Genomic DNA, 13,707 nt, shown 5'->3' on the forward strand with positions numbered 1-13,707 from the left:
CACAACAACACACTTTTTTGGCTGAAGATTTTTATTTTTGACTTATTTTATTGCTACCTCAACTGCTACTTAGCTGCTACTTCAACTTAACTGCTACTTCTTCTACTACCTCAACTGCTACTTCTATTACTACTAAATTTTAAAAGTAGCAGAATTAATAAAAAACTAATGACTGTTACATCAAAACTTTTTCTTTTTTAAGGTAGCAATAGAAAATAAATTACTCTGCTACTTTAAAATTTTTCTTTTATTAGTACTACTACAACTACTGCTACCAAAATGTGAAGGTAGCAGTAGTAGTAGTAATTATTGACTCCGAGTTTTTATTAATTTTTTAACTAGACTACTTGTGTTTTTTCGTTGCTACTGCTACTTATAGTCCAGTTTTTTAAACACTGGTTCTTATACTGTTTAATGGTGTTTGATGAACGATGAACCTTGAAATCTTTCTATTGAAAAGTGTACTTATAACAGTTTTTCTTAATACAAATTTTATGTATAACAGTTTTTTGATAGAAGATTGTCTGTATAACTGTTCTTTCTATAGAAGAATTTGTGTATACCTCTTTTTTCTATTTAAAAATTGCATGTATAACTGTTTTTTTATAGACAATTTTGTGTATAACAGTTTTTCTATGGAAAACAATGCGTATATCTGTTTTTTACAGTTTTTATTTACAGTTTTCCTATAGAAAACTCTATGTATAACAGTTTTTTCTATAGAACATTTTTTATATAACAGTTTTTTCTATAGAAAGATTTTTGTATAAAAATTTTTTCTATAGCAAAATGTTTGTATAATAGTTTTTTCTATAAAATATATTCTGTTTAACAGTTTTTTCAATGGAAAATTGTATGTATAACAGTTTATTGTATGGAAAATTGCATATATAACAGTTATATCTATAGAACATTTTATGTATAACAGTTTTTTGTATAGAAAATTTGCGTGTAACAGTTTTTTTCTATAAACAAATATGTGTGCAAGAGTTTTTTCTATAGAAAAATTTTTGTATGTTTTTTCCATGCCTGAAAACTTTATTACTTCAAACTTTTGTCCTTTTTTAAACATTTTTTTTGTTATTTTTATGCTGCATCGACAATAATCATAAGCTAACATATTTATTGTTATTGTCTATGGCTATTATAATAAATATTAATATTTTGCTATTAAATTTTAAACATTAATTTACGAAAAATTGGTAAATTTGTTGTTAAGTTTAGCTTAAAAATTCCTGTATAAACAACAAAATGCAAAATAAATTCTAGCCATCAACAACAACACTATGAACAATTATTGCTTGTTCAGTCTCTCTCTCTCAGTTTTCCTCATCTTCCATATTCTTTTCGCTTGTTTATTTTCTTATTTACAGTTTATTTATTGCTCTATTCTCATGTTGTTGTTGTTTTTTTCATGCAGTTTATTCATTTTCCAAGCAATAATTTGTTATTGTAAATTATGTTTAAATCTTTGTTATTGTTGCTGTGTTCATACTCCATTTTGGTTAAAACTTCTTATATGTTGTTTGTTAGCTGCTTGAGACTTGAGAGACCCGTTGCCTGTTAGTTATTTGAAAACTCATTTAGTAACGGGTTTTTTTTGTTGTTGTGTTGTTTTATTTTATGATCCAGACTTTTTGTTTAAGCTGCAATGAAAAACAAAAGCAAACAAATTACATTCATACGTATTGCGTAATAAAGTTTATAGGTATTTTGTTGTTATTGCCGTTAGTTAATTGAGAAAGAAAGAAAGATTTTCACATGCATTTATTTGCTTTTATAACTTTGTAGGTATGTTTTATTTGATTAAGTTAAATAGTTTATTTTCATGATTTTAATACTAATCTTTGTTATTTATTTTGGTTTCTTTACAGGTATGTTTTATTGGCAATATTTATAAACTTAAGAAAAATTAAGGTTTTTTAAAAGAAAGTGAAAAGTTAATGTTTGGGACCATTTGGACCTAGAGCCGTAAGTACAAGTTTTATGGTAATTTGTGTTAATTTTAAACATTAATAGAGAAGTACGTTGAGAAAAAGGGTGAAATGGTCGACTATTGTCAAGTTTCGGTTTCATACATATAGAAAATCTATATGGCACATCGCCTTTCTTGAACTTATATACGATTTTCTAGACTCCAGAATTGATTTGACTTATTTGAATTTTTTCCCACCTTTCTTTGTCTAATTTTAAACCTTATTTGATTAGTTCGTCGACTACTGTCAATTTTTGGTTTCATACATATAGAAAATCTATAACCTTTCATGATTCTATATATGATATTCCAGACTCCAGGATTGATTTGAATTGATTGAAATTTTTCCACCTTTCCTTGCCTAAATTATGGCATAAAATGTCATAATGTGATGAAATGAAAAAGAGCTAGCAAGTTTCTTGCTCTTAGATTGTCATAATCGTGATTTATATAAAAATGTCTTAAATTTATGTTCATTTACTTGTCGTTTACACTGTATGGATGTGTCATCTGTTGTCAAGTTGCAAAAACTGACAAGTTTTTTTCCTCTTTTATATGTATTTCCCTTTTGACAGCAACATACACATGCATATTCAACAAATATATATAAATATTTCATTTTATGTTGCTGGTTCTTTATCATTGACTGATGAAACCGCTGCTGCAACATTAACGCGAGACGATGCAACATTTAAACATGAAAAAAAAGTATTTTGTAGCTGATCACACCCAAGTTTAATGCAGTTTTTTTTAATTATGTAGCCGATGGTTACTTTTTATATGGCTGGTTGTGTATTTTTTTTGTTGGAATTTGCAGGCAATGTCATTGCTACAAACGAGGCACGCAGTTTTTTATTTTTTTTTGTAAGAAAAAGTTTTAAATTTCCAACATTTAAACATATTTTTCATGAACATTGACTTTAAAACATTGAAAATTATGAACAATTTTATAATTTTTTTTGTTCTAAACGCTCCCCCTTTTTATTATAAATGGAATAATGGTGGAGGACAAGCAGGCGCCCTTAAATTTAAAATGTAAATTTATAGTTTTTTTTTACTAAATTAGCAAAATATTAAATAAAATAAGCAAAAAAACTATATTTGTCATAAGCTTTAATGTCAATTTAAATTTGTTTGCGTGGTTGCTTGTTTTTTTAATGATTGACCATGTCAATGCTGCAAAAAAAAACTAAAAATAAAAATAAATTATGTACTAAAATAAAAAAAAGCATTTAGTTGCTGTTTGAACTGCAAGTTACTCATGCAACTATTTACTGAAATAAACTACACTGCACAGTGCTGCAGTTCACTGCCTTTTAATTTGTTTACAAACATGTCAATGAACTCAAAGTATTTGTTTTTGTTTGTTTGTTTCTGTTTAATTTGCCGCCTGTAGTTGTAGCATTTTTTTCATTTTATTTTTCTTGTTATTTTATTTATTTATTGATTAGTTTCTTTCTGTTGGCTTGGCAAATGAAGTCATACATTTTGAATTTTCATCAACGCTTTTTAACTAGAATCAAGCAAAGTGAGGCAATATTTTTTATGCTTTATTTTGGGAATCCAGTTTGAAATAAAAAATATATATTAAGTAAGGAAGGAGCAGGGAACTAAAAACACCAACATGTAAATATGTACCAAAATTAACATAAAATTTTAATTTGCCGCCATTTGTGCAGTAAAGTGGTGGTGCCAACTAAAAAAAATATTTTTGGAATCAACTTTAAATTTCAAAAAATATTGATTGTATAATTAACAAGTAAGAAAGTATGGTCGGTCAAGCCCTAATACCCTAAGTAAAAGAGAAAAAATATTTTTCTTTTAAAATTTCAATAATTTATATTTTTGAGTGATTTTCGGAAGTGGGCCTTATATGGGAGCTATGACCAATTATGGACCGATCACCATAAAATTAGGTCGTGTGATTTATGTCTATATGAAAGTTATTTATGTTGAATTGTGTGTATATACCAACATTTTTAAGCGATTTATGCACATTAAAGTGATTTTCGGAAGCGGGTCTATATGGGAGCTATAACTAATTATGGACCGATCGTAAAAAAATTTGGTGACATGAATTTTGTATATATAAAACTTATTTGGAGCGGAATTTGTGGAGATACATATATAAATTAAACATTTATGACCGATAAAGTCCAATTTCGGGAGGACATTTGTATGGGGGCTAGGTGAAATAATGGACCGATTTCAGCCAGTTTCAATAGGCTTCGTCCTAGGGCCGAAAAAATAATATGTACCAAATTTCATCGAAATATCTTCAAAATTGCGACCTGTACTCTGCCCACAAGGTTTACATGGACAGCCAGCCAGCCAGCCGACCAGACGGACGGACGGACATCGTTTAATCGACTCAGAAAGTGATTCTAAGTCGATCGGTATACTTTAAGGTGGGTGTTGGACTAATATTTTGACGTCACAAATGCATTATACCCTCCCCACTATGGTGGTGTAGGGTATAAAAATGTGTGATTTTTTTTAATTTTTAGCTTCTATTTTGAAATATTTGTACAATATAAATTTATTCAGAGTATTGGCCATTGTTAGCTAAGATCTTTTCCCATCTATCTGGCAACATAAGGATTTGAGGCCAAGAACGAATCAAGCCCATTTCGGATACCCTGTTCTGAAGTGAAGCGTATCCCAGAGAGAGGGTTCTGCTTCGATCGAAACAAATAGTAGTCTCCTGGGACAAAGTCTGGAATATCAGGCGGTTGAGGCAAAACTTCCCAACCACTTCTTACTAAATAGTTTTTAACTGGTATTGCAACATGTGACCTAGCATTGTCATGATGGAATATTACGGTTTCACGTCTGGCCACATATTCTGGGCATTTTTCCACCAATGCTCTTTTCAAACGAATCAGTTGCGTTCGGTACAGGTTCTCGGTGATGGTCTGGTCAGATTTCAGCAGCTCATAATAGATATGACCCATACCATACTCTTTCGAAAATGAGGCATGTCAAGCCCACTATTTATTATCAAATCGCGTAGTGCATCTCCTCAAAAAGCGGTAAAACCTATGAATATTGTTTTCGTATGAGATACTTTGTTAAAAGTGGGGTAATCTTGTAAAATACATTGAAATGGGAAAGTAAATTTCCTTCTGATTTGATTTTCTCCCAAACTTATTGTTAACCAGTCCAGGTGAATATGTGGAGGGTGCCATGAAGACCCTGACGACCAAAAGACATTAAGGCTGTTGATCCATTCTGATCTTAGTTGTGCCAGAACAACTCTAGATTTACGCGGCAGAATCTCTTCGGCGTCTACTATCGGTAGTGGGCGACCTTGGAGGTATGACATTCATACGATATCCTGCCAACGCGGAATTGATGGCGTCTCTATGAATATCGTTCAAAGCTGTCATATACGAGCTGCGATCAAATGGATCCTGTACATACATCTGTATGCTCTCCTTGTATTTACCTAGGTCCTGTCTGACATGTCTCGGGGGAGACTCCAACTATGTGATCATGAAGTTTGGATGACTCCTCCGGTGACATTCCAGAAGGAACTGTTGCGTCAACATGACGTTGTGTCCCTTGACCGTTAGAATCTGTGTTTTCTCATGAAGGAGGTGTTCGGAGGTAATTTGAAGGCAGCCAGTGCCGGTCCTTAAGGCTGCATTTTGACAGCTTTAAATATTTCTCCACTGAGTATCACTCAACGCTGGCGACCACACTACAGCAGCATTGTTGACCGCTGAGCCATCTTCGTCTTGTTGGTAGCTAGCAAGGTTTCATTGTCCATATCCCAAATGCTGCCGGCTAATGCCTTGAGGACCTTGTTCCTATTTCGCAGTTTTTGCGTTTTGACATCCACGATTTTTGGGTACTTCACTGTGGGAATTTGTACGCCAACGACCATGATGATTAAGTTGAGTTTTACCTCCTTCGTCCAGGTGGTGATGAGAGTTAACTTCGTTGGTGATAACTACAGGTTAACGTTCAGTGAAGAAATTGTATATTTTCGCTCTGTCGTCGACCACTTTGCCTTACGACATTCAAGTGAGACGTGACAATCTAGCGAGTTTTTTTCAAAAATCGCTAACTGGCAAAATGCGACTAATTGGGTTATTGAAAAGCTCATCGGAAATGTGGATTCTCAACAATTAAGGGGATTTTTTTCCACAATTTAAGAGAAATATTTTCTGAGATTTTAATGTAATTTTCAAACTGAAATATCTTCAGTATTTATGGGGTTAAATCAGGGATATACAAATTTATACGAAACTTTCAAACTATTTTCATTATCTATTTATAAAAGTGAATGTGTGTCTGTATGTATGTTTATTAATATTAGTTTGGGATCTATAGACTGCTAAACGGCTGAACCGATTTGCTTGAAATTTTTACAGTATATTACTGTATATCTGGAAGGAGCTATAGGCTACTTTTTGTTTTGAAATTTTAAGTGGGCGTGGTACCTCCCATACAAAGTTAATTTTAAAAATCAAATATATAGGGAACTATAATACCTATAGTCCTCAAATTTAGCTTGAGCAATTCCACCGTTTGTATAAATATTTGAGGCAAAATGGGAGTAGTAGCCACTGGGGGCGTGACACTTCCCATATGATGATTATTTTAAAAAAATCTAATATATGGGATACAATATGATATACATAGAATCCATACATTTGTTATTCTACCATCAATATTAATATTTAGGATAAGAATGGGCGGACTAAAATAGTGGGCGTGGCACCTCCCAAACAATCTAAATATTAAAATTCATATCCATCTATATAATTGTAGTATGTAAAGCGTTCAAATTTTTTATGAACTACTTATTTAGGCCAAAATAGCAATAGTGGGCGTGGCGCCTTCCATAGATGTGATGAAAAATTATATACAGCGAAAGCTATAGCAGCTATCAATATTAATATTTAGTACAGAAATGAGCGGACTACCAAAAATATTAAGTAAATGATAAAATTTGTATGTATACATTTGAAACCCTTGTCTATATATATAAAAATGAAATGGTCCATGTATGTAATGTCATCACGTGAGAACGGCTGAAGCGATTTGGCTGATTTTGTAAAGAAAAAAAATTAAAAAATTACGACTAAAACCGGCTTTTTTGAGTCCAGTCAACTGTAATAAAAAAACTCTAAAGTATGCAGTACAAATTTAGATATTTTATTTGCAAATAAATAAGAACAGGCAGGGTTGGAGAAACTTGACGAACTAACATTAGTAAATGCTACCGGGCGAAGCCGGGGCGGTCAACTAGTATATATATAAAAGTCAATGTGTGTTTGTTTGTTTGTGTGATTTTGTGCATATTTGTAATAACACTCGACATACAGTAAGGAAATTAATGAACAATCTAGAAACAAATTTTAGATAGACTAAATATATTGTAAATCATTACTATACGGGTAGCGAAGCACACCGGGTTTTAGCTAGTTTTTTATAAAAAGACAAATTTAGGCCATTGATATAGACTTAAAATTATTTTCTCTATTTTCTATATAAAATTGTGACTATAACAGTGTTTTCTTTAGAAAATTTCCTTTATAACAGTTTTTTCTGTAGACAATTTTGTTTATAAATGTTATTTGCACTAGCAAATTTTGAAAATTGTACATTTTCTAAAACCACACACTTTAAATCATGCAAAAACAAGCAAAAAAAACTACAACAGTTTTTTATTATTATTTGTTTTGACTTTCGGGGTAACTTTGTCAAAAGTCTTTTTTATTAATGTCCCTCGCTGTCAGACTTAAGAGAGCTGCATATACAGAGTAAAAAACCCCCTTTGATTATGACAGTGATGGTACTTGTGCCAGTAGTAATAAATAAATATACATATGTATGAATGTAGTTTATGATGTTGTTGTTATTGTTCTTATTAACTGGCCCGCGTCGTTTTTTTATCATCGTTGTTTGTCGTATTGCTTGGTTTGTTTTTTGGTTCTTGTTGTTGTTCATATCGAACAACTCATAACTGTCAACTGATATTAAATTCCACTGTGTTTAAAAAAAGAAGAAGAAAAAGAAAACAACAAATACGAATTACAAAAGAAATAAAAGCATAAAAAGAAAATAAAGAACAAAATGAAATGAAAAGTGCACTCATTTGATTACAACTATACGTACATAAGTATGTATAATATAATAATGCAATTGAGTTTTTGTTGTTGTTGTTGGTGGTGTTGAAGTCATATTTATGTTGTAAATAAAGTGTGTTGTGCCACATCCATATACTTTAGGCAAACGTCATCCTCATCATCGGATGTATCATGCTGATTAAGAACTGGATTGATTTCCGTTTTATTTTGAATATGTACTAGGGATTTGGGAGGGTCTTTTTAAATTTATAGGAGGATTTTTGCAAATACATAATAACAATTATGGCCAAGTTTTTTAAAAAGAAAACTTTTTAATAAAATAAAAAATCTAGCTACATTTTTTATAGATTTTCTCAAGTTGACCATAAAAATTGCTTTAAGTTAGTATAACCTGGTTGAAGCTTATGGGAAGAATCTTCAGAAGAAGTTATATATACTAAATTCTCGGAACTCGGGAAATTTGCAAACACCGCAAGAATGTACTTTACAGTTTTATTAAAATTTAATCTAAATTCGACCTGTAATTCCTTAAGTTTTGCATATTTCCGAACTTTTCGTACGATATGAACAGGAATTAGCTTTACCACTGACTAAAAATAATTTGCTAAACAAAATTTGAGTATTTTTGAATGAGTCGAGTGGGTTTTTTCCTGTCTCACTCTTTAGTAACATATAAAAGGTAGTAAATAAATTGTTTATGTTTTTATAACCTTTTTTGATTTATAGTCAATTTCTAACAACAAAAAATAACAATAATAATGGTAAATAGCCTCTATTGATAAGACTTCCTTATCGAGTTTACTATTTTTGGTAGCTTATCAAAATACCCAATAGGAAATTGTTGGCGAATAGAAAAAAAAACAACGGAGTGACTAAGGAGTGAGATCGAAAAATTCTTAACACACGTTTTTCATTACATTTTTTAACCCAAGTATTATTTGAATTTTTTTTTGATCAAGTTACCTTTGAAAAACATGTCAGTTATTATGTGTAATGTCAATTATATTAATTTTTTTGTTAATCTGATTAAAATGAGTGACCAGAAAAAAGTGCGTACTGAAATTATTAAATATTTTCAACAAAACCCAACTTGGTCTTACAAAAAGTTGGCCAAGCATACAAAGGTCTGCCGTCAAACTGTTTCCAATGTTATTAAACAGTACCGGGAGAACTTGTCAGTTGATAGAAAACCTGGTTCAGGTAGAAGGAATGGTCCACATGATGTTTCTAAAGCCAAAAAAATAGAACGCATTTTCAAAAGAGCTCCCAACACATCCGGTAGGAAAGCAGCCCGGTTAGCTCAGTGCTCGGACTATTTGGTACGAAAAGTTAAAGCTAATGCAGGTTTAAAAACATACAAGGCTCAAAAAGTTCCTGACAGGAACGCTACTAAAAATTTAGAGGCCAAAAACAGAGCACGGAAATTGAAGTCAAGTTTTATAAAAAAATATTCTTGCTGCATAATGGATGACGAAACGTATGTTCTGGCAGATTTTTCGCAACTTCCAGGTCAAAAATTTTATGTTGCTGATGCTCGAGGGAATGTTGAAGAAAAGTTTAGGACCCAAAAGCAGACAAAATTTCCCAGAAAGTTCTTGGTATGGCAAGCAATATGCAGTTGCGGCAAAAGAAGCCACTCATTTGTTACAACGGGCTCTATAAATACCGAAATTTACATCAAGGAATGTTTACAAAAAAGGCTGCTTCCATTCATAAGACTTCATAATGTGTCCACTTATTTTTGGCCTGACTTGGCATCCTGTCACTATGGCAAACAAGCCCTTGAGTGGTACAAGAACAATAATGTGGTATTTGTACCAAGAGAGGCAAATCCTCCAAACTGCCCGGAGCTAAGGCCAGTGGAGAGATATTGGGCTCTTGTTAAAAGAGAATTGAAGAGTACAAAAAAGGTGTCCAAAAGTGTGGTAGATTTTAAACGGAGATGGACTACATGTTCGAGCAAAGTGACAGAAAGCACTATAAAAACGTTAATGGAAGGGTTTCCGAAAAAGGTTCAAAATTTCATCACTAGTGATTAAAACTATAAAAATAATTTTTTTTGTAAATTGTAATAATAATTTCAATCAAATAAAAAAAAAATTAAAGCTGTAAGTTTAGTGGTTTCTTTTTTATAAACATATATGTATGTTAAGAATTTTTCGATCTCACTCCTTAATAAAAAACTTGATTTTATAAAGGCAGTTTGAATTGTTCTTATATTGGGTGTATGGCTTAAAAATGCGGGATTTTTTCTAATTTTTAGCTTTTATTTTGAAAAATTTGTACAATATAAATTTATTCAAAGTATTGGCCATTAATAGCTAAGACCTTTTCCCATCTAGCTAACAACATATGGATTTGAGGCCAATAATGAATCAAGCCAATATCGGATACTCTGTTCCAAAGTGAAACGTATCCCAGAGAGAGGGTTCTGCTTCGATCGAAACAAATAGTAGTCTCCTGGGGCAAGGTCTGGACTATAAGACGGGTGAGGCAAAACTTGCCAACCACTTCATTCTAATTAGTTTTTAACGGGTCTTTAACATGTTGTCATGAAGGAATATTACAGTTTCATGTCAGGCCGCATATTCTGGGCGTTTTTCCGCCAATTCTCGCTTCAAACGAATCAGTTGCGTTCGGTACAGGTTCCCTGTGATGGTCTGGTCAGATTTCAGCAGCTCATAATAGATAGGACCCTTTTGGTCCCACCAAATACAGAGCATTACCTTAGCGCCATGGAAATTTGTCTTTGGTGTCAAGTCGGCTGGTTGGCCGGGCTTCACATATGATCTCTTGCGCTTCGGAGATCGCGTTCAAGCATCATTTCGGGCATGAAAAATCATCTTTCGAAGTCTCTCAACTTCAATTCTTATGGTACGTAATTTGCCTGCTTTTGGTTGATTCCTGCTGCTAGCAAACGTTTTGAAATTGCTGCTTGAGCAGCTTCCAATAATTTTTCAAGCTCTTGTTGAGTTTGACAACAATCTTCCTGGAGTTATGACTCCAATTCTTGTCCTTCAAACATTTTTGTCTGGCTTGGGCGATCTTTGACTTTCATGTCAAAATCACCACTTCTAAACCGCACAAACCATATCTAGCACGTTGAAACAAATGGAACACATTCATCATAAGCTTGAATGTGTTGAATTTCCTGCTTCAATGAAGGTGTGGTTGACTTCAAATATCCTCATAACAAGATATCCAATGGCGTTAGATCCTACGATCTGGGGGGTAAAGTCTAATCACCGAAATGGCACCATATTGATTGTATACGTCTTAAACAACCTCATTTTCGAAAAGTATGGCACAATGAGGCTTCTTTGCACCAATTAGTGAAAAGTTTTGGATGCATTTGTGTTCCGACAATCATATGAGGATTTTCGGAAAACCAAATGACAAAGCCATCAACTTTATTTCTTTCTCCATTACCCCTCTTGGGAGCATATGGCTTCCACAAAGCATTTACATCTTACACGATTTGTTGCAGTTGTTTCAGCGTCTTTCTCTGTCCTAGTTCTTGGAGTATCGTGTGTCTCCATTTTGCCATAAGATCCAGACTATTCTTATTTTGCCTTGTATCAGTTTCGTTAATCGGTTGTTGTTTCAGCTAAGTAGATGATTGGTCTGCTGTAGCAGGTCCTAGGATAATGGGGACGTTTGCCTAGAAACAACGACCTCTTTGTATTTGGAGTAGTGGTGGAGAACCTTGCTAATCTTTAATTCCTAGCTTTTTCACGGGGGGTGGTGGCTGCCTGACCTTTGCCATGATGTTATCCTCTTTACCAGGGGGAGTGGAAGTCAAGGGCCTTCTTGTATGAATTATTTGGAGGTGGGTTGAAGCCATTAAATTTTTAAAACTCGATGTTCGTCCTCAATCAGGAATCGAACCAGGAGTTCAACATAACACTAGATGATGTCAGATTTGACAGTATTGGCCTAACACAAAAATAAAAAAAATGACAAACGAGATCACCCCAAAATCTTGGGATTTATAAGATTGGAATTGGAAAAATTGGGCTTTAAATCCATTTTCTAAGATCTCTACGAAATGTCCCTAAGGTAAATGAGAAACCTTCGTGTGAAGATTTACAAATAATGAAAGTTTAAAACTTCTTACTGAAATGTAACAAAAATTCCTAATGAAGTTTAGCATATAAATCTGAGACCTTGACTGATAACAGAATTTCATGGCACTGCATGCAGAGCTTTGTTATAAAAACATTGCATTTATAGATTTTAGTAAAAGTATTGGCAAAGTTCTTAGACTTATTGAAACTTAAATAAAATCTAACATTTCCCGTTTGTTGTTTAAATACTTCAATTCCCATACATTTATATGTATGTAGATAGACATTGGCTACTGACTATATGCCAGTAATATTTTGTTTTTTCCCCCTATTCTATGTATTACAAATTCTTAGTAAAATTTAAAGGTTTTCAAAAAATACCCCAGTATAAATTTAATTTTATATTTATCAACTTTTGCAATAAAATCTTATCTGCAAAAGGCTTAATATTGTCAAAGAAATTTAACTGTTTCACCACCATAAACTGCACTATATAACAGCCCTTGCAATTGCTGCAAGACATCAGTTGTTTTCCTTTAACCGTACGACAACATGAAATTCTTAATTGTCTTTGCTTTGGCTTTGGCCTCCGCTACAGCTTTCGATTTGCGTGGAGCTGAAATTGAATCCCGCAGTGTTGTGGTTCCTGTAGTTGAGCAAGAAGGTCGCATTACCAATGGTAATACCGCCTCGGTGGGTCAATTCCCCTATCAAGTTGGTCTATCCTTGAAACTTAATGCTCTCTCCTCGGCCTGGTGTGGTGGTTCTTTGATTGGCAACCAATGGGTTTTGACTGCTGCCCATTGTACCGATGGCATTCAATCCGTTACCGTGTACTTGGGTGCTACTGTACGCACCTCAGCTGAAGCCACCTTAACTGTATCCAAGGACAATATTATCATTCACTCTGGCTGGAACAGCAACAATTTGAGAAATGATATCTCCTTGATTAAGATCCCCTCGGTGGCTTATTCGGCCAGAATTCAAGCTGTTAAATTACCAGCCATTTCCAGCTCCTACTCCACTTATGCCGGTGATAGTGCTATTGCTTCTGGTTGGGGCAAAATCTCGGATGCTGCCACCTCTGTTACCAACAACTTGCAATGGGCCCGTATGCAAGTCATCACCAACTCTGTGTGTGCTCAGACTTATGGTAGCTCCATTGTTACCGCCTCCAACATTTGCGTTTCCACTCCCAATGGTGTGTCTACCTGCAATGGTGATTCTGGCGGTCCTTTGGTTTTGGAATCCAGCAAGGTACAAATCGGTTTGACTTCTTTCGGTGCTGCTGCTGGTTGTGCCAAGGGTTATCCCGCTGCCTTCACCCGTGTTACCAGCTACTTGGATTGGATCAAGTCCAATACTGGCATCTCTAACTAAGGAAATTATATTGTGAAAATTTAATATTGAAATATAAATAACAATTATGGAAGCATAACAAAAATGTGTTTTGCTATCTTTTCTGAAATTTAAGATAGATGATGTTTCAACTATTGGTTCCATGGTTCATATTCATTGAATCTTTACATTAGTTAATATGTCATCTTTGATCTGTCACTGTTTA

At 33.5% G+C, this 13,707-nt stretch overlaps 2 protein-coding genes across 8 annotated transcripts in view; both read left to right on the forward strand.

Annotated features, from left to right (window-relative positions):
• Cip4 (formin-binding protein 1-like Cip4) overlaps positions 1-13,707 on the forward strand; it is a 159,767-nt gene that overhangs the window by 65,037 nt on the left and 81,023 nt on the right. The gene's annotated exons all lie outside the window — the stretch shown is intronic.
• Positions 12,657-13,578, forward strand: LOC135954287 (serine protease 1-like). The gene has a single exon (XM_065504391.1). The coding sequence runs from the start codon at positions 12,696-12,698 to the stop codon at positions 13,521-13,523; it is 828 nt and encodes a 275-aa protein (XP_065360463.1). The 5' UTR covers positions 12,657-12,695; the 3' UTR covers positions 13,524-13,578.

The sequence above is a fragment of the Calliphora vicina genome, chromosome 3 (assembly GCF_958450345.1).
Source record: "Calliphora vicina chromosome 3, idCalVici1.1, whole genome shotgun sequence".
Taxonomy (NCBI): domain Eukaryota; kingdom Metazoa; phylum Arthropoda; class Insecta; order Diptera; family Calliphoridae; genus Calliphora; species Calliphora vicina.